Consider the following 26,753-nt stretch of genomic DNA (forward strand, 5'->3'; position numbering starts at 1 on the left):
TCCCAGCCATCGTGCTTCATCTGGGTGGCATGGCAGCTAGGCACCGGAAGGTGCTTAAGTTGGAGCTATTAGTTCCGATGTTGTGGAGACAGGTTATATTCGAATAAGCTGATGAGCTTGCATAATATCCTGCCTCGTTGGATAGTCTCTCTACGCCTCTCTGACCCGCTGAACCCAACTCAACTGGGAGTCGGCAACAGTCCGTTTTTTGTCGCCTTGCTCAAGGATCATATAACCAACGGTTGGTTGATCAGTAGTACTATTATCTGACTGATCAAATTCAACCTGTTACTCTGAGCATGACACAACGTTGACAAAAACAAATGAACCGGACCGGCCGCTTGTTGCGCGTAACCATCTCGTTACGAAATCGACGAACACGTTTTGACACGTTTTCCTAAGGTGTCCACGCTTGTTACCGAACCGAATTGTTGCTGGTTCTTTTGTTGAGACATTGTAAATTGTGTCCTGCGATATTGATGCCTCGAACCTATGTCACACGCTGGATCCGGGTGTGACGTGATCTATGCTGCTATAACTGAGAGTGGTTAAGTTAACAGCCAAAGTTTGGAAGGATAACGTGTCAGTCGATCGATGTATTTTTGTGTCCCTTATCCGTCTGTTGCTGCTACTTGAAGGCTTTTGTTTTTGTGTTTTGCTTGCGTTGCCTCTTCTCTAATACCGTAAAATCCTGTTAGGCCTTTGTGACATCACTGGTAAACTGATTGTTCCTCAGTCTTGTTTTTTCCGCTTCACCATATGAGTAAAGTCAGTTTCTATGAAGATCATTCAGCTATGGCACCATTTCGTTGCGTAGCAGTCTGTAATCTGAATGAAGCCCGACGGTTTAACTGTTGCCAAGTTACCTAAGCGTAGAGAGAAGCATTCAAGAGGCCTGGGTTCGAACTTGCACCAGCAGGTACATTTTGAACAGCACCAGACTCTGGTTTTAATGCGCTGTTGGTCACGGTCAACCGTTGGGCGATCAGGGTATGCAGTTTTAAGGGTCGATCTTTTCTCGGGAAAGGCAGCATCGCTGCTTCCATGAGTATAGACGTGCTGGTCGCCCAGGGGAAATACCTTACCTCCTCTTACTGTCCTCCTACCACAGAAGACTGCGTCGTAATACGATTGCTCGCAGCACGAGGACTCGCTACTCTCCGTTGGCTTTTCTAACATGGTTGGACCTTTAGAAACTGAGTTCCAGTCAGTATAGCCCGCAGGATCATTGCAGCACAGAAACCTGACCACTAGGTCCGGTCTACAGGTGGATGGTTAGTAGTATCTAGCTAGAATCTCAATCATGGGGGACTCCTTGTCGAGTGACAACTTCTGGGAGTAGGGTTCATACGACTGACTTACAGGATATTTTTCCTTCTGACTGGAGTTGCCTTGAGCCACTAAAATGTGATATTTTAATGTAGTGCTGCAGCGTTTGAGATCAAAAGAACCACATTTGTAGGTAGACATTACGATCTGTGGCTCAGTGAACAAATCAACGGTCATCTTTTCAACCATCAAAGTTCTAATGGCCTTAGACAAGAGGCTTCCCAGCATCATATGGCTAATAGTCGTTAGAGAACTTGTTGTCTGGATGTTCTTCCGAGGTATGAACTCTTATCGGTAAACGACCGCAGGCTGGACAAGCGATCCTAGCTAACCGTTGCTTCGCTTGGTTGTGTTCTAGCACCTGACCTGAAAAGAGTGTTGTTACTCCAGCTCTATCAGATCGTTCTCCAGACACAGCCAACTGGCTGACTCATCTACATTGGTCGGAAAAAAAGTTACCGTGGGTCTCCTCTGGGCATGTTGTTATCGTGACATGGAAAGAGTACAGTTGGTTCGGAAATCCATCGCCCCAAACCGAACAGGTACCCAGTTCTTGTCACGGTTGGGCTCGAGGTAGCTCCTTGGTTATGACGCTCAGGTGAGCATCATCGCACTAGCCGATGAATCGTAATCACAAATGATTCAACTCAACTTGCAAACAGGAAGGAACTTAGCATCTCGACTGTTCCCTTCTAGGCTTGGGCAACTTGGCAGTATCCCGGCCCCCGTGCCTGCCTTCGTTGGCATGACAGGTAAGCGCCGAAAGGGGGATACAGCTGAAGGATAATTTCTTGCTATGATCTAGTAAACTCGCTGTTGATGCTGACATCTACAGATTTTCATTTCATACACGGATAGCGAGTATGCTACCAATTCTACTGATTAGCGTCACCACGGTATCTCATGTGGGAAACTACCTCTACATTCTTTGCGCATCTAATATCACCATCGGTGTGATTTCCTCCGAAGGCGAGTTCTTGTGTTTCACAAAGTCGGGGTTTTCATGCTGTGTCTTCGCTCACTCTCCTAACCAGTCGTAGCCTATCACATCTACTGACTAAACTTTTCGGATTTCCTTTGTCTGTGCCAATCTGTTGTTCCTTGGCAGTTTATCTCAGATTTAAACTATAAGATTGCCTTGAGTTGTGCTTTTCTGAATTTCAATTCTTCCGTTTGTCAACCTTCAAGATGGTGGTGCATCTCCAACGTGCAGTGCCCGAAGAAGTTTACTGTTGTCAGCGTCATCAAGCTTTGCCTCACCTCCCGATTTTATCGATTATTTTCGTAGCTCCAATTTGACTGACTTCAAAGTAACTTTCATTTAGATTAACCCAACTCATAAATCTTAGGACACTAATATGATCAACTCACTTCCTGCAGTTTCTCAAGGTGCGCATCTCTCGAAGAAGCTCTTGTAAAATTTTCCCTGGGAGTTCTTTGTTTCGAGACGGAAGATGGTGAATAGGAACGTGAGGCACCATCACCCACCTGCCCTCCACCATGTTCATCATCCTCTCTAGTATAACGTCTATCTACAGTCTAAAGGAAAAACATGAATAGGTTTCATTCAGCGAGAAGCGATTGTTTTCTCGTCCCAAATCTTGTTAAGTTTTTGAACGTACCTCTTCACCGGGCATGATTCTGCCATCTGTCTTTTCAAGGCGCTCAAGGAGATCTTTGAGCGATTTCTCGGCTTGATCAGCACGCTTTTTCTGCGCCCGGGCAGCACGTTTTAACGCTTCTTTCGTCTCACTCAGCTGTGCCACTGTTGCAGCGGAACTCTCCAGGCGTGTTTGCAACGTAGCACGTTCTTCTGCCAGACGACACTCCAAACTGCGTACCTGAGTGGATAGGCTAAATAGTGAAATGTAAAACTGGAATTTTTGCTGAAGAAGCACCTTACTCGTAGGGTTTCTGAATATCACACACGAGGGGCTCGATCGGATTCAGTTGATTCTCCGGTCAAAACTAAATAAGTTGCTATGCAAATTATTTAAAGTTTGTCATCGGAAAGCTGTTGCGAGTGCGTGTGAAAACAGTAAACTAGTTCGAAATCAAATTTTACCCTTCATTTTCTACAATGTTTCAAGGCGTCTGTCTGTTATACCCGAAAACGCATTGCGTTCATCCATAGGAGGGCTTTCCACATCATCGGCCTATCATTTTACCCCACTTGTTTAACTGACCCACCTATACGGCATGTCCAGTCTGAAGCAGTATGGCTTCAAACTGAGAATACCTATCGACCATTGCTTCAAGTTTATCTGTTAGAAAGACGTCCCGGTTCAAGGACTAATTCTTCATCTTCGTCCTGAATCAAGTCGAATTGGGCACTCGAATTTTCCAGGCGATAAGTTTTTCTACAGAACACGTGATGACATTTTTGAAAGGAATCAGTAGATAGCAGGTGATTTCTCCTGTTTTCTGAGATAGGAGCTTCAAGCTACCACCTAGTTCAAGTGAATAGCGAGGCTCATATTTGCCCAAAGGTGATGATACTGTCAAGTCATCTGGAGACCATCGTTCTAAGCTATTTCCTGCTGCATTCATATTCGTAGATGTGGCAAACTATATGCGAGCCGGTTGTGGGCTGTCGACGGATTTTCAGCAACCTTATGAGTAGCGTATTACTAATATATACATGTATCGCGATATCTCGAATATCGTAGTGACTGAAACATGAGGCGGCCTGGAAGCATCACAAACGAGAGATTCAGCTGGGTTCCAGGTGGGTCTCTCGAAAAACCAAATTAGTTTGCAAATGAGTGTATATTCGCTAATTTGGTGCAATTTGGTTTCAAGTAGAACATAGAGTTGACGGAAACCCGGGGACTGCGCCTACCTGATGAGCCCCCAAAAGGGCGAAACTGGTCGTGGGCTATGGAAGAATTCTCAGCAGCCTTATGAGTAGTGCGTTACTAATATATCCAATGCTCTTATTACATAAGAGCCTTGGAACATCAGGAAGGAAAAGACTAAATTTGGAGGTGTCCCATCATAAGGTTGATCTGTGTGTTTCATCCACCGTGGTGCAATGCATCCTCGTTTGTGCCGGGTTTCATTTTGCACGATCCATTCGACGAATCACAGAATAGTCCACTTTGTGCCTGATTAACAGACCACCACTCGGACTGCGTTTTCGCTTCACATTGGTACATTCAACTTTGCCACTAGGATGTCTAGCTGTCCGTTCGTTTTCTCACTGTCGAACATGCAATGTTCCGTCTTAGGGGACGGACTTGCCATAGTGGTTTGTTTGCCACCGACTACATGTTTGCAGACAAAACAATACTACTCTTGGTCATGATTGTCATCAGCTGTTTTCACTCATCCTGATGTCTCCCCACTAAACTCAGCGATGACTCCAGTTTATGTTGATCATGGACTTGTGAGCAGAGTGCTTCGATCCACTGAATATGGTGGTAAAACATAAGACAATCACCACAGCTAGATCCTTCACTACAAAATACTTTTTAAAGTAGGGTGTGAACTTGGTTTCTTACCGATTACATTCGGATTCACGTTGGCGTAGTTCGCGCTGTAAATGAGCCCGAACTGTCTCCAGTGATTCAGTGACTGACGTGAACCTTGCACTTTCATTCTGCTGCGAACCCAATCGCTTCTGCGTTTCTTCCAATTCGAGGGCTATGTGGAAAGGTAGGTATAGGGCATCATTGAGCGTGATGTTCACATTTAGGACAACGGATCAAATAGGTAAAACCCACTCACTTGTTCTATCCAGTGATTCTTTCAGACGATGAATTTCCGACTGCATTGCGTTCTCGCGACTTGAGACATTTTGCAGTTTGCGGGTCAAAAATCGCTCCTGTTGTTGTTTGACACTGGATGCCCACCGACACAATTCACGACCTGCCCGAACAGCGACTTCTCCATGGAGAACCAGGTCATCCTTTGGCTGGTTTAGGCGACTCATATCACGGGTTGTTACTTGTCTACCCTCAGCCATTATCTAAAAGACAGGGTATAGAGTGGTGTTTGCTGGTGCTTCAACCCACTTAGTTTGAGAAAACCTATGTGAGCGATGTTTCGAACGAGTCACATTGTTCTTGTTCCTGTTTTGTGAAGGGCGAGGCTACTTGGCATAGCGCTTTTGATGTTGAGGTGTCTCTTGAAAACTATTTTACTGGGTGTTTGGCGTACATTGCCATGCTCCAAATATAAAGTCCGGTCTTGATGGTTTATTACAGAAACTAGCACAGGTAGGATATTTCTAGTGCAATCTGGTGAGTATCCTTACCTCATCGAGGTACTGTTCCACGCTACGAGCTGCTCTGGCAACGTGTGCAATCGCATTCTCCACGTCATTCGCCCATTGATCCATCACACTTGTGGTCCACAGAGCCTCGTCTTCCATCCCATCGAGATCCGTATTTTCGTCGTTGTAAATACGTTTCTGTGAGAGTTCTCCGGCAAATCTTACTGGTCTGGTCTCCCTCACAGGTTCCATCGACTGTCGTGACGCACAAAGCTTTCGATCTTTTTCCGGTAATTCGTGTCTCTCATCATGCCTTGTTGTTCCTCGGAGTACTGGATCCTAAAGAAATCAGTCGGAAAGGATAGTTAGTAGTAGACTGACATCATTCTTGACTACAAGAACGTTTCAGGAACGTTTGTATCGTCGAACATAATTCGAACTAATTTACGGAAAAGACAGCGCCGTCAGGTTGTGGGGCTCCACGTTTTCAATGAGTTGTTCGGTAAAATGACGGGGTAGCTATCACAACAGAATACACAAGCGTATGAGGCGTCCTACAACAACATCAAAACTTGAAAACGGAACCAAAACAGCCTTCGACGTTTCACCACCTGTGTCTCTGGAGTTTCGGCCTATTGCCGTAGGATTTCCGAATGAAGAACTTTGAGCAAAACTTGATGGACAGACTGCTACAGCTTTCACCGACTTGGGCTTGTGCTCCAATGAAATAAGACCGATTTCTTCCATTCACTCAAATATGTATCGGGCGGGATTATGGGTAGCATAAAATCCCTAACAAGCAAGCTCAGCCCCGTTGGTGCTTGTCCTCTGTCTGAATATTGACTCGAGGCGCGATAATTGTTTGTGGACATTGGCAGACATGAAAGTGACAAATGCTGATTAAAAATATAGTTTCCAATGCAGAACCGACCTTTTCTCTGTTTACTACCTATAAAATGGTCCGGAAATACGGTGGTGTGGTTCCTACTCAATGGACAGACTTCTTGTGGACGAGAGGACTATCTAATGCATGTAATTTATAACGGATTCTGAGGTGTAATGCTCGCATGGGTCATCCGTGTGTCTGGGATCTTACGAGGTTGTAGAATCGAAATTCGAAGGTTACAAATTTTGTCATTTGTTTGAGGTCATTGTGGGGAGGAGCTGATCTGTCCGGGATTTTCCCTCCGTGTTTAAATACACTTACTTGTGCCCCAATCAATAACGCTGAACTCTCGGTAATTTCGCACTGACTGTTCGGATTCTTTAGAAATCGATCTGCTCATCTACAAGTCCGGACATTTGTGCAAAGCATTTGCATTTGACATAAGTTTGGGCTAGGCAAACAGATTTCCTGGTGAGTATGTATTAACCTGATTGGCTGGTACATAGCCGTGAATCCTGACCCATTTTCAGTTTGGCCATCTATAATTCCGATGTCCAGGCACCCCTATCCTGCGAGAAACCACCACACATTCGTGAGACCTGTGTCCTTACTGTCATGCTATCATGTAGAAGGAAATTCTGAACTCTGGTTCCGCTTAGCTGGCTTGCATCTATTTCTGAACTCTGGTTCCGCTTAGCTGGCTTACAATCACTCCCAGAACCATCTGACCAGGAAATACCTAGCAGCCTTCAAAGATAACTCAGGGATACGCAGATGTACTTCCTCTTAGCGGGTATTTTTCCTCCTTTAGTTGCATAAATTTTGAACTTTGATACGAGCTTACCTCCAGTGGATCTTCTGGATAATGAATAATTGAATCGGCTGATGTGCTCCTTCGTGGATACATGACGTTCGTCTTCCGAGTGGCTGGTCTTGTAGCATAAGCAAACTTTCCTGGTGGAGAGGGAAACCGACAATTAGTTAGAGGGGAAGAACATTCTATATCTCAGTTTCTGCACGTTTCAGTCCGTATTCCGTCATGGCGTTTCACGGCTACCTAGTTGTGCTCCGTGAACATATCTGGCGTTGATTATCTGCTTCAGCTTATAGGCGACAGGCCTAAGACTTTCTTTATTTCAGTAGAGCTACTTTCATAAACTTCTAGCGCCAAGTGTTTAAAATTAGAAAGCTTGTACTTGGTTCTGGAATGTCAAATCTTTATTGTTTGCGCCATTCTTAAGCTTCGTCGGGTAACACAGGTTGCGTGAGCAACTCACATTTTAGGGTACTTACCAGATAACTTCTGCAATCATACAGTATGACACAATGGCTTGTTAAAAGGCATTGTGAAAGTTTGGGAATGCGGCTAACCGGAATAGTCCAACTCAAGTTTAGTCGGCCCCATAAGCTGCAGCAAAGCGCTGCCTGCATCCTTTTGACTGACGCACCGGTATCTGAGACCTTTCAAAGCCCTTTTTTAATTGGCTAGAAGAATGGTGTTCATCTGGCGAGCTCAGGATTAACAAGGCATTATGCTAATTTTGTGATCTGCTTTGCGTTCTGTCAGTTTTTTTGAAGAGGGTAAGAAATCGTCGCGTTAATCAGCGCTGAACGCGCACTTTTGAAATATGTTTCTGTGTTATTACCACCCAGAGCCGCGATTTATTATTGGCCGGCATTACTGGGCGGATTAACCTGAGGACTGAGGCTTTCACCGATTGGTCACTAGTAGTGCCTTCAATAGTCTGTCCTCAGAGGTGCTGTGCATATATGTGTGGTCGTCTTCAAACTCTGATTTATGGCCACCACTAAATCGTTAGATTTTATTTGCTGCTCGGTCTGTGCTTGTGCACATTACGCTATTGTCAACCATAAAGGAGCTGGTGAAGCATGTTATTCCATTGAAACTGATCATGGTACGAACTGAATTGGACATAGTCATCCGTTTGCCCAGGGTCGCAATCGTGACATGAACGAGGCGGTGCCAGCAGTCCAACCGATGTCAGTGGCGTTCTTGTTGTCAGTTTCTATCCAGATTGCGTGAGTGTGTGTCTGGAGGTGTAGGCACCTCGGAATGATTGTGTTAAGCTAGCACTTAGTCCCTCCCCCGTCCACCTTTACTCTTTTTTTACAATAAGGCCTTCAAATAAGTCATGGTTGTACGGCAGGGAAGCATCGGTGCTGAACACTGATTTCATGCTGTCGATGATGATGATGAGCAGTCCAACTTGACGTCATCGGTCAAACTCTAGGGTTGCCTTGAACACGTCTGACCTCAATGGACATTTCAATCGCAGTCCACATTTCTGTTCTTATCGCTTCCAATTGATTTGAAAATAGTTGGTGCACAACACATCAATAATGTACGTAAATCATTCTGTGGTAAGACAGTTTTCATGCTCTGCCTGGCAATAGGCTCTTTTTCAACAGTGCTACTTTTGTGGAAAGTCCAGAGAGAGAGAGAGATCATGATAACGTCGTTAGGTCTTTATTCTCTGTTGTTATGGATAATCTAGGCTGACACAGAAATCTGATATATGACTAGCTCGGCCAACCACTGTAGGTTGAATCAGACACCCACAGTAGAACGCTAAGGTAGTTTGGGTTAGTGTATTTTTACTACATCATACAGGTGAAAAATGTAGGTATCTGTTGACCTTATGTCCTCCAATTCTTCAAACGCTTCAGACGTTCCCTAGGCCTTAATTCTTCCATGTCTCGTCCCATTCTAATAAAAATAATATGATTGTTCAGCTGTAGCACCCTTTCGGTGCCTAGCTGCCATGCCACTTGAAGGAGGCACGAGGGCTTAGATACTGCCAGGTTGCCCAAGCCTAGACAGTGGAAGAGAGGCAGAGGTCGGGTTCGAACCACGGACCTTCCAGTCAGTAAATTCGCGCTCTAACCACTTTGGCCATCTCGTCCCACTCCTTTGGCTTGTGAAGCACAAAAGCGCAACCAAACTGTCTACTTAATGTGGGAGTCTTCACTTGTGGATAAGCTTCAATTTATCATGTTAGGCAATTCCATTCAAGAGAGAAGAGCAACGCGGGTGCTTATGAACAGAAGTTATGTAGATTGCCTGAAGAACGGCTGAAACGACGTTGCTGTCACGTTTGAAAGCCTCGTGACCAATCGGTCACCGTTTTCCACACCTGCATGACCTACAAAAAATACGCGACCAAAATCCACGCTCGCATTTCATTGTTTCTGGCTGCTTGGCAAAGTTACTCCAACCAGTGTGAATGTACAGGCAATATGTAGCTGGAATCATACATGCCAGTGAACGAAAGGGCGTATTCATTTCCCTTGTAACAGTTGCATGGATATTCATGAACTGACCGCCATTCGAAATGGTGGACTACACACTTCAGTTTGCTACAACATAGAAGACTGTTCCGGTGTGAGCCACGTTAGTTACTTTCACTGGAAATCTGCCGTGACGTTCCAGTCAACTAAGAGTCGTTACAGGCAGAAGGAGCGAAGGATGTTAGGATTTCCACTAAGCCCACTCTTTTCCGACGTGTTCCTGGTCAGATTGTGATCTGACCATTTAAGATTAACGACCTACAAGTTTGATCTCTGGCACCGCCACATTATCGACGTGTACTGATTGAATTCCTTGCGGCTCATAGAATTATTCAGTCGGTGACAGAAAAAAGAAGGAATGTACCAATATATTTTCTCGAATATGAAGTCGTGAGGATTTAAGAATGTTTGCCCTAGGACCGTGTATATACGAAGCAACGACTTATCAAGCATTAGCGTGAACCTCAACATTGTTCTGTATGGACCAACAACGAGGAAAGTCCGGCTAAACGACTGTTCAAAATGCCTCACTCAGTTTGGTGCTACTGGAGGGTAGTTACCCACTGAAATTTTGGGTGTTGCACTGAGTTCGTAAAGCGTGACATCAGCGTCAGGTGTTCCCTACAATCACCGTCAGAAAAGATGTCCAAAAATCTACTAATTTCTGATGATCATTCGACAAAACGTCCTACCGTATGTTTGGCCGGTTAAATGCAAAATTCCTACGTCAGCGGTCCAACGAAACGTCAAATGCTCATGAAGTTAATGATGATCTGCATTCTCTGCTTCTGTTGACCGAAGGATCCAAGTCAAACACAAAGGTATTCACTGAGACAGATCCGGAAGACGCCCTGTCACAAGCAAATGCGGCGAACTGAAGTACTGTGTCAGCCAACTAGTCCTCAATTTGACCTCACATTCGTTCTCACATTAATGTATCGCGTCTCTTAACATCAAAATCGAAAGATATAGGCTGTTGTGACCATGAAAGCTATAGGTAGACGGCTGTCCTCAATTTGACCTCACATTCGTTCTCACAATAATATATCGCGTGTCTTAACATCAAAATCGAAAGATATGGGCTGTTGTGACCATGAAAGCTATGGGTAGACGGCTGCTCAAATCCGAAGTGTGTTGGCCGGAAAAACCACGCAAGCATTGTCGTCGAAATAACGTCCGACGGTTTCCGGACACTAGCATCAATACAGATGGACAGGCTGACAACCTTGTCCGGTAGACATTGCTATGGGAAGCTAACAAGACCTAGCTTATTTGCTTTGCAGTTTGTCTCTGCATTTCGGTATTTCGTCCGGTCGCACCCCTAGACCTTCGTAGTACCCCATGATCACATGACCAAAGTACATAGAATAGCCTTCGTAAGGACTATGTCGTCCATAACAGCTGAACCAATCACACTCCGTAAGGTATGCTAGCTTAGTCTCGTGCTCCGTACGTCAGTCGATTGACTTTATCGGAGGGCCCCTTCTAACAGCAACAAAGGAAGGTAGTAGAAATCAGCCAGAGAATGTCAAACATTGACTTGGCAGCGAAGCCTGAAAGCCATTGCCAGCACACTCAGCCGCCCTCGTCATTGCCGTCCCCTTGGAAGAGGATCCTAAGACAGGCACATCAGTGGTTAGAGACATTGCCAGACATGGATCAGTCGTGTGCTCAATCTGTTACCTCCAGTTCATAACTTGTCCTCCCGATATCCTTGGTAAAAGTCCCGTATTCGCACATCAATTATACCAACTACTGTCTGATAAGTAGCTATCCACCCCTGCCTTCCCAAATCACCGGAGAACGAAATTTTAGTAGCCATAACCACTGTACATTTACGTGGTTTCTATACCTGACGATGATGCAAAAGCCAAAGAATATCCAGTGTTATTCTGTATGGTCAAACAAAGTGCTCCAGACGATTTTGGCTGAATTCATTTATTGTTTTTATCAGCTGAAATGAGTTTACTTCTGTTGTCGCCAATGAGTGTATGATGACTTGGAGTAAAGTAATGTCTTATTTTCGTGCGGCTGTAAAGTGTACGTTTTGTATTCATGCGGATCTTTTTGGCGCGATTGCCACAATATCTTGCTTGTTCAGATGGTCTTAGCTTCAGTCCCAACTATTCGAACTTCGCAGTTAAATTCACGTACATCTTGATCATAATTTCAGTCATGATATTCACGCGGCTCTAGGATTATACAAAGTTCGTTGTAGACGCCTGATCTTTCCTCCATAAGGTACGCTGAAAACTTTACAACGCTTTCCGGGTTGTTGTTCTTTGAACTGTCATGATTCGCCCATCCTAATTTTGAGCGGATCGGACCATCGTCTTCATTAGAACGCAGTGCCAATGAAAAAACACTGTCTCTGACCATCTGTACAATCATGTCAGAGTGTTTGCACACGGCTGCACAACGAAGCCAAATACATAATGGGAAATGGAATGACTTGTTAGGTACAGGCACTCAGAATGTCTACAACCCTAGACGACCTATGGGACAATATTGATAGAAAATGACACCATTGAGATCACCTACCAGATATACCTTGCAAACTAGGGGAGGGTCGCGGAGCTACCACTCTAGGCGAGTTACGTAGATGGTTCCGGTATTACGGATGGTAAAGAGAGCGATAAACACATGAATTCTCTCCCTCATACTTACTTTCATGGATTGAATTGATCAGGCTGGTCCGGTGTTTACGTTTTTGTACTGATGGGAGCCTTTCCTAAAAGGACTGTTTAGTAGCAGTATCCATGAAACTAATGGTTCCAGGATAAACATTAGGCGAACCTCCGTGTAATACGCACACAATGGAATGGCTTAAACGTTAAAAAACTACATGCTTACAGACTCAAAGTTTGAAAATGGATGTTTTCGCACCGTCTACTGGCAATATAAATTATGGTCAGCACTACACCTACGGACTGTCTTACAAATGTATACGGAAGACCGTACGCCTCAATAGATGAAGTCGTCAACGAGGGATCTAATTGCAAGAACGATAGAGTCACAATTGGTGGCGATATACGCTGCCAATTTTAGCATCCTAGTGGGATTAAATGAGCTGTGATTATCCTAACAACTCATAAATACGGAAGCGAATGCAGGGAGGGAAACTAGAAATACTCACGCCTATGGGACCATCAAATACAACGTACTTGCAAACGTGGCTAAGTGCTAGAGAAAAATTACCCTTGCAATCAAAATCAAACCAGCTTTCTAACCTAATAATCCTTACTGGCAGGATAACAGAGTGTAATGTCGTGGCTTGCCTAACGAACTTCCTGGAGGCGGAAGATTCATGAACCACCTTTTTCTCGTGTTAGAAGTGAAGCACAGGAAGTGTTCTATCAGATAACTGCATTCCCATTGATTCTACGCTTTATTTCAAAGTCGTCGACTATCTAGATATCCCGCTTCATGACCCGAATCGTTGCCCTTGGTGAACAATATTCACTTTTTGGTATCTGGCGAAACCTGTCCAAAAAAGGCTAACGGACTCCAGCGGTTAAGACTTCACGAGTGAAAGGTATTTATAAACGGAAGAATGAGTGTAAATCAGTGCGACAGAACGCTAGTATACTTTGGAACTTCAAGACGATTCGGTCTGGTATGGCGCTGCCTTCTTGTAACTTCTCTGAAAAGCCCAAAAATACCCCCAACATCATCAGTGTAACCAAAGACAGCGACGTTAGAGTTGAAACGGGTGCATCATTTCCGCACAGCCACAAAGTTTACCTAGTTATACCTAAAGCCTCTAAGAGGAAAGATTGAAGAAGTTGGCTACAGCAAGTATTCTCGGTTGCATGCACCTCCAAGTACTCATTGGGACAATCTGGAAGACAACATGAATGTCGCTGACAACCACTGATTGGCCGTTATTCCTTGTAGTGCCCCCAACTAAGTACGAGGGGAGTCACGAAGACCCAATGCTTGAATGTGGACCGCACCTAAAACGCGTAAGCTCTTTCATACTCTTCTACTGAGCCATGTGTTTTCTGCCTCGCGGTTTGCACCATTCTGAGGGATGCTTATAGAATAGCACTGACCACAGTAAAAGATGTTTCGGAATGTGTAACACGTTGGTGCAGCTGAATTTTTCCTGTGATTGAAGTACCTGTTGCACAGCCAAACACCCGTTTTCCAATACCTTAATAATTCACTGAAGCCATCTGACACCAGCAACGCTTGTGGGACATCGGCTGTCAAAATCTGAAGATATCTCAAATTATATGTCCATAGGATCCGAGTCTTGTGACCACACAACAATACAGCCTTTACTGTAGCCTGGTACATACGAACCTTGAGACCCAGTGATATGCCCATTACGCCTGCTAGCCGTGCCGATAAATACTTTGTGCATTCTTGTGGATTATCCTTTTTTCACGCAAGTGTGTATTTGGTTTTGTAACACTGTTGGCAGACTATTCGCTGCCTATCCAAGGAGTGCTGTCAACTACTTGCTTGTATTTAGAAAACCGGTGGTATAGCGAGCTATTCTGATCTCCTATTCCGGGCACACTTTGGAAAAGACGCTGCGCTCTGACGTACTGTAGATATTCTGGGTTCTTCGGGCAGTGGGTTTAAATCTACCTGGTGTGAGAATGCTCAAGAATTTTGATAATTAAGTAGGCAGGGCAATCGCCAATGAAACTCCAAAATACTGCTTTTAATGAATTCAATCACGTGGTATTCAAAAATGGAAAACCATTCCTCCGCTTTTCAGCGCGATATTACTGACTAGGATCCGAGTCTTGTGACCACACAACAATACAGCCTTTACTGTAGCCTGGTACATACGAACCTTGAGACCCAGTGATATGCCCATTACGCCTGCTAGCCGTGCCGATAAATACTTTGTGCATTCTTGTGGATTATCCTTTTTTCACGCAAGTGTGTATTTGGTTTTGTAACACTGTTGGCAGACTATTCGCTGCCTATCCAAGGAGTGCTGTCAACTACTTGCTTGTATTTAGAAAACCGGTGGTATAGCGAGCTATTCTGATCTCCTATTCCGAGCACACTTTGGAAAAGACGCTGCGCTCTGACGTACTGTAGATATTCTGGGTTCTTCGGGCAGTGGGTTTAAATCTACCTGGTGTGAGAATGCTCAAGAATTTTGATAATTAAGTAGGCAGGGCAATCACTAATGAAACGCCAAAGTTACTGCTTTAATGAATTCAATCACGTGGTATTCAAAAATGGAAAACCATTCCTCCGCTTTTCAGCGCGATATTACTGACCATTACTTAAACTATCGTCATTGAGGAGCTCATATCCAACTGTGAATCACTTTCATACGGAACAACAATCGGAATCGAGCCTCCTCGCTGTGCGAAACGATACCACTAATTAGGTAGTGCCGATGGTCAAGAGGCAGAGTTGTAGATCCACCACAGTTTTAAACTTACATGCGACCTCACTGACCTCTGTTGAGAAGAGCCTGGACCTTACCGTGGTGTGACGGTTTGCGCACCTCACTGACCAATTGGGCTATGCCGGGAGGTGTCCATGCGATACAGAGTCAATGGTTAGGGGTCTAAAAACCTCCCCCATCACTCTTCACTCGCTTCCGGCTATGCACCTCCGGAGATCCAGAGGCTTCTCTGACAGGATGTGCATGGGATGGTATCGTCCTGAGTCACCGGGCGTAAGTATCCTTGCTTTAGTGGATACCCGTTGATAGTCGCTTCTGTGCTGTTCGTCTGGCAACGTCTGTGGAGGAGTCTCACAAGCGAGAAATTGGTCGATGCCTGTTTATTGTACCTGCTTGCCTTGCAACTCACTGGAGACCTGACGCCGTCAAAGACGGATTTTACAACGCCCTGAATGCCGCGTTGAGCTGAACGCTGGATATATGAATGCACAAGTGGGCAGGCTTGGCGTTTATGAGGCTTAATTACGAGGTCGACATGGATTGGACTCGGTACGTACGGACAATCGTGAACGATTACTTCAGCTTCGGGCTGACCACAGGCTGCTTTTATGCAGTACTAACTTCCGAAATAGCCGAAGTCGTCTGGTCACATGGTGTACTCAAACGTCCTGTCGCGCACAAACCAAAATCGGTCATATTGCTATCAGTTACCAATGGCAATCACTGACTGCCGGTCGTCTTGTAACATATTCTTGGATAGCGACCACGCACCCAACCGGAGTCGTTTATCCCTACGTTTTCCAGAGCCGCGTAAGGTGCAGGCAAATTGATTAGAGACTGAGAAACTAGCAGATTTGAATACTAGGTGAACTTACCAGAATCGTCTTCCAGAGTCTCTCCCAAAGGCTCCACCATCAGATGTGAACTCATACTGGGACGAGATTGCCACCTCTTTACATAGTGCTGGGAATTTGTCCTGTGGCACTGCACCACCAGGTGCACGCAAGCAATGGGAATCAGACCGAACAGTAGCACTCCTTAAATCTGGGGGAAATATCCCAGCCGGTCCTGTTCATAAATTGATGTGATGAATTATCAGATGTCTTGTGAAAGTGGGCATGCGAACCGGCCGTGAAGTGTGGTGAACACACGAAGCCAAGGGAATGGGAGAGGTCCATAATGCCGGGAATGTGGGAAAATACTTCAGTTGATCCGTGCAACCGATCCTCAGAAATTATCTGTCAACGAAACCATCAAGGATCGGATTGGAGTGACCATCTTGAATAAAGAGGAATGCCTCAACCGGTGGGCCGAGTATTTCGAAAGAGAATTGCCGTGGCCACCAGATGCAACTCATCTGGAGCCGATAATTGACGTAGAACCCTGGACAGCGAATTTGGAGCCACTTAAGGCCTCGGGGGTTCACGACTGAAAATGTTCTTTTAAGCGTCATCAAGTTTCTGGTCCGGATGACCTACAACGCGCGTTCTTCATAGATGGAGATGAAATCCTCAGTCAGCGCTTGTCTGGCCCGTCTGATTGCATTTTATAAAAGGGGTCTGTCCCAGACAGCTGGAAAGAGTCGGTGATAGAGTCCATCTGTCAAATACCTACCCCTCAAGGCCGCCGTGTCACGAACTCCTCAACCTCGCTAACACTACAACCCTCAGAGATTTCCTTTATTTTTGCCGTCTGGATTACCTTTTCGTCTTACGCATTCGCCATGTGTGGGACCTTTTATGTGCCCATCGTTTCTGCTCTAACTGTAATGATAAGCACACCCCGGTTGAACAGCTGTCTGTAGATGCTGAACAATACCGTCGATCAACCCCCTTAGTGACTTCAAAAAAAAGATGAAAAAAATTCTAATCGAGCTCTTAAACACTGTGGAGCGTGAGGAGCCTGGTTTATTATCATGCCAAACTCTATTAACTTAAATTAATCCCTGCTCTCTCCTACTCTATTCTTGCTTATTACTTACCTTTACTGGTTTTTGCTGGTGGTGGAATCCATGGTACTTGATAGGCGCTCTGGGATTTAACAGGGTATTTTCGGACCTCAGGTGCTGGTTTCATCTGTTCGTTGCCACAGTAACCGGGTGGTTCAAAGTGTAGATGCACTGGAGCATCCTCTGATACGTGTAAATGAATAGGACTTTGTGATGTTGATAAGTTTTTGTGCTCCACCTTCACCACGCCCTTTGTCATTTTTGAATTGTTGACCAACTGACATAAACATTAGGCTCAGCCCTGATTGGCCTACGCCTTGTTCATCGATGCAGTTAAACCGTGATTTGCATATATATTCGTTTTGTTGTTTCAGTGCTCGGAGGATACTTCGGATCGACTCTGGTGCTGTCGTTTATTTACCGCCTGGACCGAACGGGTGGTCTCTTTGTTAAGCAGAGATGAGCTTGAAAAATCGCTGTTCTCCAGATCAATCTTGTCACTGAAGTCCACCGGTGAATCCGAGATAGATATATGTAGTTCGCGTGCGATCCGGACTCTTGCAGCACTTCTATCTTTCAAGTGAGTTTTGTGCATATCCTAAATTAACTAGGGAGCATTTGTTTTTGGACGGACTAGAGAATGGCGAATACACTACCAAAACATGAGCTGCGATATTTCAATCAGATTGTTCGACGAAATTTCAGTTGTGAAAACCACTGGTATCTCATATAGGAGTGTAAACCGTGGTCGGATGGCAAAACACCTGTACTGTGTTTTGGCTTAGAAAGTTACCCGTGGCTGTGTTGTACAACGCTGGGGCGAAACTTTAACAAATGCACTTTTGCAAGTCTCGTGGATCCGGAAACGTCGGGTCTGTTGAAAGGTTTTAGGTATATTAGTTCTTCGGACCGTATTCCAGCATGTGAGTGGTGTTTATTTTTCATGATCTGCACCTAGACAATTGCGAAGGCTGGCAGTCGCATGTTCACACGCTCGCGGACCATTACGCAGGCATTCCAAATCCGGTTCCAGCTCGATGTTTGGCGAAGTTGATTCGGTTGACGGGTGAAGTGAACGTATCCTGCGCTAATATCCGGGGCCTCGGTGCATAGCGACAAACTTGCCTTCGTGATTCACGGATTCATGGATTGGTACGCATGATCGAGGATTTCGCGCAAGCTTCCCTAATCGCTCGTCGGCTGTCGTTGACCTGAAAAGCGCAAGTGAAAAGTCTGTAGCACTGTTCTTTAAGTTATCAGCGCGGGGCATTATACTTGCCAGGGCGAGGACTCTTAAATATGGGAAAAATTTTGCCTAATGCAAGTGTGCTCTGGGCTTGGAAATTTTCTTACCCCGTCCCCGCCGTGTGTTTTCTTAACCAACGGTGAAAAACCTACTGTCCAAGCCCTGTTCAAACAGGGCATAAGTAAGAATCAGGTCCCTGCGGAGGCGGCGACACTTCGGGGGAAAGAGGTCAAGGCCGCGAGACCCGTTTCGTAGTTCATGGATTTGAGGCCGGCAGCCATATCCGCAGCGGCTCGCTGAACAAGCTCAGTGCGGTGACGTTTTTCGTGCGTCCGGATTAGATAACTTTGTTGGCATTTTCAATAAGCGATCTGACGTGGGTCCCATAGAGCACTTGGAGATCATTGCGAGTAATACGGGAAAGGTGCGTCGAATCATTTGTCGAACGGCGAATGCCTTTTGGGCCGATTCCTTATAGTGCAGCAAGAAGGACATGTTTGAAAAGAGCCTAACACCAAAAGTCTTTTTGGAATCTGTCCTCGTGTGGTTTTCTGGTCCTTTCCCTCGTTCAGATGAAGGTGCCGGTCCAACGACCACCGCTGTGCAGCGTCTGCAGTGGCGTTGGATCCCCAGGGTTTCAATTCGTCTGCAAAACGTAGACATGGACTTGCAAGAACATCTGGAAAATGGTTGGGGTACATCAGAAACAGCAGTGGTGCCAGAACGGAGTCTTGAGGAACTCCAAGGGATATCGGCGATGGAAAAGAGTAGGTGGACCCTATTCTCACTGGGAATGATCTATCTGACAGGAACGCCTTGATCCCGTGTGGGAGTCTTTCTTGAATCCTGTAAGACTCGAGTTTATGGAGCAGCGGGGCATGTGAATCTGTGTCGAGCTGGAGATATCAAGTCGTTGGATGGCTCGCTTCAAAATGCGTTCCAGCACCTTGCGCGGTACGCTAGTTAGTCTCACAAGCCTGTAGCTGCTAGACGATAGTCGGTCATCAATTTTATAGATTGGCGTGACAGTCTGTTCCTTACCAGCAAAGGGAAGGTGGCGCATAAAAAGCGACTGACAGTGTAAACGACGTTTACTTCAGGGCCATCGACCATGAAGACCATGTCAGACAGAGGCCGTTCGTAGTTGTGCCTTGACAAGATTGGATGTGGCGAGGACTCTGGGACTGAACACAGACATGCACAGTGTTTTCTGTAGACCTCGGATACTACTATTGGGTGGCTCATGGGTTCTCCGTTCTTGTCCCTCGAGAAGAACGCGGATGTCATGTTTCTGCGGTGACTTCGCACATATTTGAAAAACACATTTCTGTTTTTCCGAGCAAGGTTCTGAATGGTTGCTTGTTTCCGTATGTTCCATTGGCGGATCTCTGCTTTACAGCGGCTCCGCATTTTACGAATTGTCAGCTCATCTTCTGTGTCGCTTGTAGTCATCTTTTTGGAAAAAGTTCAGACTTCTTTTCCACAAGACGCTTCATCCTTTAGGCGGCCTGCGATATTCCGTTGCTGGTTTTTTGAGGCGAACGTCTCGTCAGCCTCGTGAGCTTTCTGGACAATGGTCCTATATTAGTCTTCCACCGAAGCTGGCCTCAGCCTAAATTGTCCATGAAAGATGCGCATTCCTGAAATGTCTGCATGGCAAAAGTTTCGACTTCGGGCTTGATGTTCGGGAATCCTGGCCCAATGGCAGATGAAATCGAAGGTCAATACATAGTGGTCCCTGTGTCCCAGTGGAGCGTTAATTATTGCCCCATGTTCGGGAATCCTGGCCCAATGGTCCCTGTTCCCCAGTGGAGCGTTACTTAGTGCCTGAACAACAAAGTGTTCTTTTTGGTGATGACCGAATCCAGGAGGGATGGTAGTTAGCTTGCGCGGTATCTGGTGGGCGTGACGCCATGATGAGTCCAAGCGCTCTGTTGAACGACTTAGTTCAGCACAGCTGCAAGAAGTCTACTTTATCTGATGCGCTGGAGCTCCATCAGAGCTGCCTTTGGAGAGATGCGTGTATTGGTCACTGGAGGAGAGTCGCTCAGGAGTTCGCATGAGGAATCTCATCCTCAGGAGCATTAGAGGGTTTACGATAGACCACACCGAGAAGAAAAGAATCGGACCCGTGCAGCGGGATCTTGATCCACAGTGCTCCGAAAAAATGCATTATTGGTATCAGAGCGGATAATCGGGATATGTATGTTCGCATGCATGTACGGAGCGCTCCTACCAGCTCTCCCTCGTTTTTAGTCAGCTCGAAATACAGCAGTCGGCCGTCGACATATCGGAGTCAGATACCTCTGGGGTGACCCAGGTTTCCGTGAGCGCGATTATGGACGGCTCTTCAAGGTAAACTGATTGTTTAATATCGCAAAGATTGTTGGAAAGTCTAAGGCAGTTCGCGGACAATAATTTCACACTGTCTCTACTGCCTTTGAAGGTGAAGGACCGAGAGTTGTGTGACCGGAGGGAATAGCAGACTTAATAGTATTGCGTTGGGTTTGAGTCCGAGGCTCAGAAGGGATAAGAGATGATTTTCATTTGCGGGGTTTTTTGTCTCGTGGGAGCCCTGGTTGTGTGGGCCTTTTACGCTTTGGGAGTGATGTTTTTCCATGTAGCTCTTTTGATACCATCTTTTGGGTGACCAGACATGCCGTTGATCAAGGATTTGAGGCAAACGTGCGTCTCTTTAGTTCCTCGGGCACCTTGGTGTAGTTTGATCGGAAAGGTGTCCCTGTGAGGCCCTGAGCACTGTGTGGGAGCACCGAGAATTAATTCTCATAGTGACTTTCCCATGAGGCTCGGTTTTGCAGGCCTATTTAAACATTTCTGAAATAGTCCCGAGATGGGCCTTGGACGTAATGATGATGGCTGTCAAGGGAACGCACCGACCACCAGGAAATTGTTGTGGAATAAAAGTAAGTTCGTTATCGTTTAACCAGCCTGGCCTTGGTTAAATACGACCATCAGTCTCCTTTTTGTGGCAATGATAGTCTTTGAAACGGGGTCCCGGAGCTTCAGGCGCCCGTCACAGTCAGTGTGGTTCGGTTGCCTTTTTTATGGCAGATATTTTGCATGCTCGGTAGGTTGGTACTATTCAATAAACCCGGATTTAGAATTCTTGGTTAACCTTTTCCAGATTCAAGCACACGCATACTCTGTAAGTTAGCCGGAAGCCTACACGAGTGATACGGATTAAAATGCGCGGAATTATCAAAAGAACGACGAATGCACTTTGAGTGACTTTTCTTTAATAACCTGCAAAATCATAATTAGGAAGCACCGGACACCTAAATACTTCGTATCTAATTTCGTCACCCCTTCTGGTTCACTCCTATCCTGAACGATGAATGCGTTTTCTGGGTCCTCGCCGGAGGATATGTAGACCGCCTCTTGTCATTCAAAGGAAGATGACCACTGCCGTGGTACGTCGATTTCCAATTAAAACTCGGTGATGTTTAAGCCACAGGGGAGTCACACGCCACAATATGCGGATTTGAACTCGGTTATTTTCTTTCCGCGCTTAGTGGCCCTCGAATTATTGCCTGCTTGCTCAATTTTTGCCACAAAGATAAGTCATCAGCTGCTTGTGACGAGTGAATTTCGGAGTCATATGGTCCAGGTTCATGCTGTGTATACTCTTCATTGGGCGTGCAAAGCCGTTTCATTTTGATGGCACTGACGTCAAGGGTGCGCATTCTGGCTGGGGTGCATCTCTCAAGCATGTTGCCCTTCCTTGGTAGAATAACTTGCACCAAAGTTTAGCGCTAGCGGCACGGTTATGGGCGCATTCGACGAGATATTAGAAACAATGTTTCGGGATAGCGCGTAGGAGTTAGCAGGTTCTTGAACCTATGTTGTAGCTTTCGAGCACGAGCAAAATTGTGATTTCACTAGGATCGCGTAATGCTTGTGCGGGGCTGGTGGTGGTTGGGAGTTGAATAGCCGTTTCATAAGTCCCAAGCCGCCAGAAGAAAGTAAAAGCAATTAGAACGGTAAGAAAGAACGCATGGAAGTACGAGGACAGAAAGGTTAAATTCTGATGAGAAAAGGAAAAAGTGAAGGCTACCACTCCCAGTATTACGTCATCCATCGGAGTTTTGCTCTTTGGAACTATGGCTCCTTCTTGGACATGAAATCGAATGGCCCACCCATTCCATGCACATTCGTCGTAATAAGTGGTGACGATACACTTTTCGATGCCGTCTTACGGCAGTAGATACAGTACCTACGACTGATCGAGAGCAAAATCTGGAAAAGAATTTATATTTTACCACTGAAACTCATAATCGTTTTGTATTTTCCATTAGGCCCGGGTCTTACCACAGGATCCCCGTAAGCTGGTATTTTGTGTGAACTTATGAGGACGGCTTGTCTAACCACGAACCCGTTAGTTCCATCTGTTACGTTGGAAGCTCTCTAAAACAGCCCCGAAAACAATGGTGTCCTGCTTCGCCGTGAACCAACGGATAAGCACTCGTCAGCGCAATTTCTTGTATTCATTGTCTTCCATCGACTAGAGCCGGAAAATCATAACTAGCTTCACACATTTTCGTTACCCTCTTGATCTCGCAAGCCACGACATAGTCATTCTTCTTCCCTCTGTGATGAGCCACCCTCGGATCTATCTGCAGGACCAGAACGGCAGCGTGGTTCCCGGCAGGTTTCACTCAATTTTTGCTCACAGCTAGTCAATCGACCTCGATGTTTCTGTGATTGTGAGATTCGTTTGCATTTTCTCCGGACGGGACACAACAAATCTCCGGTAAGGTATCTGCGTATATGGTGTATGGCGCCCTTATCTGAGCGATGATGACGAATCTTAATTGCTATAGGGTACATGCTTCGTACGACCCTTTTTCGTGACCCAAAATACTGTTTGGGGATACCCAATAAGAGTTCTTCATATCCACTAAATTCCTCTCCCCACGGTTGCCAATCGCTGACGACCTCAATCTCTGGAGAGGGCTCGAGACAGCAGATGTCTACGCTGATCATTAGATCCACAAGCGGATCGCAGATCGCTGGTGAAAATCAGATCGTGCTCAACTATAACTGGTTCCGCCTATCGGCAAGCGACCGCTGTTTCCATCTACTGTTCCCATCTACCGCTATTTCATCTACTCACGCCGAAGTTGTTGGTGGTGGAGAACTGTTTCCAGTCAGCGTTTATAGGCTCTCTGTCCTATAACATAACGCGCACCGACTGCACCTTGATGGCAGCTCGAGTTCACCGGAAAATCTCGAAACTCGTACAACCATTTTGAAGGTCATTTGAAGGCCACGTAGGTCTCAAATACCGCAAGTTTTCAACCTAGTTATGCCTTTCCGCGTCCACAGAAATGTTTTAGGTCACCGACGCATATCACGGACATCCGGATTGTTTCTTTATCGGGCAAAAAGCATTTGAATGCAGCTGAGAAGACCAAAATTCAGTCAACAGTGCAGATTCCGTCAAAATGGCTTTAGGGACATTGCATTTACGGTGATCATAGTAGAATTTGTTTGTGGAAGAACGAAGTCGGACATTTAATCACTAACTATGATCTGGTACGGCCAATCCACACAGCAATAGAAAAGTATGTCCACAATATGAGGACCAGCATTCACCTTCTCCGTTTAAATACAAAGTATCATCACTCTGTGTCCTTAGACATTTATCTGGGAGTGATTACTGAGAGCCACTTGTTAAAAACAGTGAAACACCGACTCCTTTCGGCTATGAATGAGAGGTTCTCACAGTATTTTATCGGGGACACTTAAGAAGTCGAAAAAGTCAGGTGTTATGGACGCCGCAATACGCTGGCAGTGTAATATCAAAGAGGATCATTGTTCAATGGGTATGCAAAAAATAATGGAAGAAAACCGTGCTGTATTTGTGTGGGCCTATTAGAAAGAAGGTGATGCCCTTGTGCATAAGGTTTCAAGTCAAAAATTAGGACAATCTAATCGGTGATCTTAATCAGTATGAACTGCTTTGACGAAAGCACATTCTTTGGGAGAGCTCTGAACGTTGAAAAAGAGGGGAACAGTAAGCAGCATCTGCAACCGGTATCCGTGGCGTATCTGCTGTCGGGGCTTGGAGGACCGTCAGAATAATACGCTTTGGGCAGTTTCATGGTGTCCCTAGTTCGGAATACCAGCTACTTTGCGCTGACTGCTGTGTGAATCGTAGGTTCACCTGGAGGGGTTTGTGTCAATTTTCATGGTGGTCGTACAAGTACTAAGCGTTTCTTAGATAGTGTGAGGAAAAACACCATCATATCCCATCAGGCTAGGAATGGGTATTCCTCCACCTGGATTCTGTGTCGGAAGAGAAGGTTAGAAGTGTATGTTTCCGGAATTTGAGTCTTAGGCATCTATAAGCTCGATCTAAAGCTGCTACAATAATGTGCCTGTTGAGCATAAGAGCTGCAGGCTATAGCGGCTGAAAACTGTTTTTCTCAAGGCTCCACTCGGCTTAAAAGGTTTATAGAGTGCAGTCCACTAAAGCACAAAGAGTCTCCTTGCCGCTAGAAATCGTGTTACCAGGGGGTCTGTAGGCGAAATTCGCACTGTCCTCTGTGGTAGGAATGTAAAGGCAGTAGCGCATATTTGTATCCCCTGAGGCAGTGATGCTGCCTTCCGCCAAGGAAGGACAGGTTAGAAAAGGTCGACCCTAGAAACCCACGACCACCCAGCGTTTGATCGTGACCACCGGTGCATCATCTACCGCGACCAAAATGCAGTAATGGGACAGTTATGCCTTACTTCCTGCTCCCTTGGGTTAGGCCATCCTCCTGCAGTTGAGCAGTTTAGACTACCAAGAAGAGTCTCCAAACAAAACAATACCTACCGCTAGTTCGCGGGTAATACTTTTGGGTCAGAGGCTCATGGTGCGCTGCCTCAACTAAGCCTCCACTTTCGGCTTTGGCATCCGGAAAGTACCGTTTGAGTGCACAGTTCTTCGTCCACAAATGTCCCTTCATAACCACTCCTCAGCGTACAAACCAACCTTGCTTGATCAGTTATTCTCCATTTTCTGTCCGGTAAGCCTTATACACTTCACTGCTCATTAAAAACAAACGAAATTTATTGCATCCTTTCTGCATAAAAGTAATAAACATCCATATCGTATGTCACACTAGGTTACTCAGACCTTATACTGTCTTAAAATAGATGTATGCGGCGCATTTCAGTTTTCACTCTCCATGTGCTCAAGATCCAGTAGCGCGACTCGTGGAATACATGGCGTGGGAATCGCACTCGGTCCAAGAGCTGAACGCGCTTTTTTGGACTGGATTCAAGTGGATAGTTGTCTTTGCGCCGCTTGGTTATTCAACTCAGTTATACTCAAAGCACAGACATAAAAGTGCCGCCTGTTTTTGGTCTCGCGATGCATCTCAACGAACTGTACTTCTGACTCCGAGAAGAATACTTTCTACCGAAACTTATCCTGGCTCATATGTCAAGCAGGAAACACTGACATTTCGATTCATGCGGGCGATATGAATGTCCAAGTCAGTTGTCTGATCTCCTTGGAATGAAATCTGGACGGACGCTTCGGAATCGATGCTCCTTGCTCAGGCAACGGATAGCGACTCCTCTAGCTATGTGTTGTTGTATCTGGCCAGTGAGAACTTTCGGCATAAACATTCGCATTCCGTAACACCGATTACAATTAACTGTGGATTCAGCTAGGTCAGTTGACAATCAGCCACCAGTGGAGAGCCAGGGTTCAGGATTACCGTTCCTTGTGAGGCGCACAACTTGATTTTGATCACGCCATAGTGAGAACATGCTTGACAGTTCGCTTCCTTTTGTGTCCTCGCAGGTCAGCGAGATACATGCCAATCCACTATCTTATGAGAACTACCAGAGTTCAATAGGATCGACCTGCAGCCGCAGGTGAGCTATAGGGAGCTTGATTTCCACAGTAGGCCAACACTATACTAGTAGTGAGGGCGTGGATGAAGCATGACAAAACGCGAGTGGAGATATGCCCGCGGCGTCTGGTGCTATCTGACCGACTTCATTATAACCAAATGACCACTGGGTAACGTCGAGATCGCTAATCCCAATTGATGGCACAAAGTATATTCCAGTAGCCAACGGGTATGACGACGCACGCAAATCCATCGAGCGCCAGCTAATGGAGAGCCTAGAATAAGACCGAAAGCTTTGTTAGGCATAGAAAACTCAGGAGATGGAGAAGGGTTTGGCTACCAGGAGAGGCCGTGCCTTTTGCTACTTGATACGATCAACTGGTCACAGGAAAGCCACGGCCAGTGAAACGATAAATGAAGAAAGCGGCTCATTAATTCACTCGCAGAAACGTCGACCGAAATGATGGGCCGAACACTTCGGAGAACAGTTCAGCTGACCTCCTGCAACACAGCCTCTGCATATACTGCATAAGGGCGAATGAGATGTAAACCTGAGTTACCCCTC

General features: G+C 45.7%; 2 protein-coding genes across 2 annotated transcripts in view; one reads left to right on the plus strand and one right to left on the minus strand.

Annotated features, from left to right (window-relative positions):
• The window catches only part of T265_02716 (hypothetical protein), a gene marked incomplete at both ends in the record, with an annotated part of 30,290 nt that extends 12,932 nt beyond the window's left edge, over positions 1-17,358 (minus strand). Inside the window, 7 exons of the mRNA XM_009167031.1 lie at positions 2,701-2,868; positions 2,952-3,183; positions 4,833-4,974; positions 5,059-5,299; positions 5,588-5,884; positions 7,276-7,385; positions 17,105-17,358. Of these exons, the coding sequence (XP_009165295.1) occupies positions 2,701-2,868; positions 2,952-3,183; positions 4,833-4,974; positions 5,059-5,299; positions 5,588-5,884; positions 7,276-7,385; positions 17,105-17,330 (1,416 nt within the window). The remainder of the gene's footprint in view (positions 1-2,700; positions 2,869-2,951; positions 3,184-4,832; positions 4,975-5,058; positions 5,300-5,587; positions 5,885-7,275; positions 7,386-17,104) is intronic.
• Positions 1-26,753, plus strand: part of T265_02717 (hypothetical protein) — a gene marked incomplete at both ends in the record, with an annotated part of 79,353 nt that overhangs the window by 42,582 nt on the left and 10,018 nt on the right. The window contains one exon of the mRNA XM_009167032.1: positions 17,446-17,651. Coding sequence (XP_009165296.1) covers positions 17,446-17,651 — 206 coding nt within the window. The remainder of the gene's footprint in view (positions 1-17,445; positions 17,652-26,753) is intronic.

This window comes from Opisthorchis viverrini, assembly GCF_000715545.1.
Source record: "Opisthorchis viverrini unplaced genomic scaffold opera_v5_35, whole genome shotgun sequence".
NCBI lineage: Eukaryota > Metazoa > Platyhelminthes > Trematoda > Opisthorchiida > Opisthorchiidae > Opisthorchis > Opisthorchis viverrini.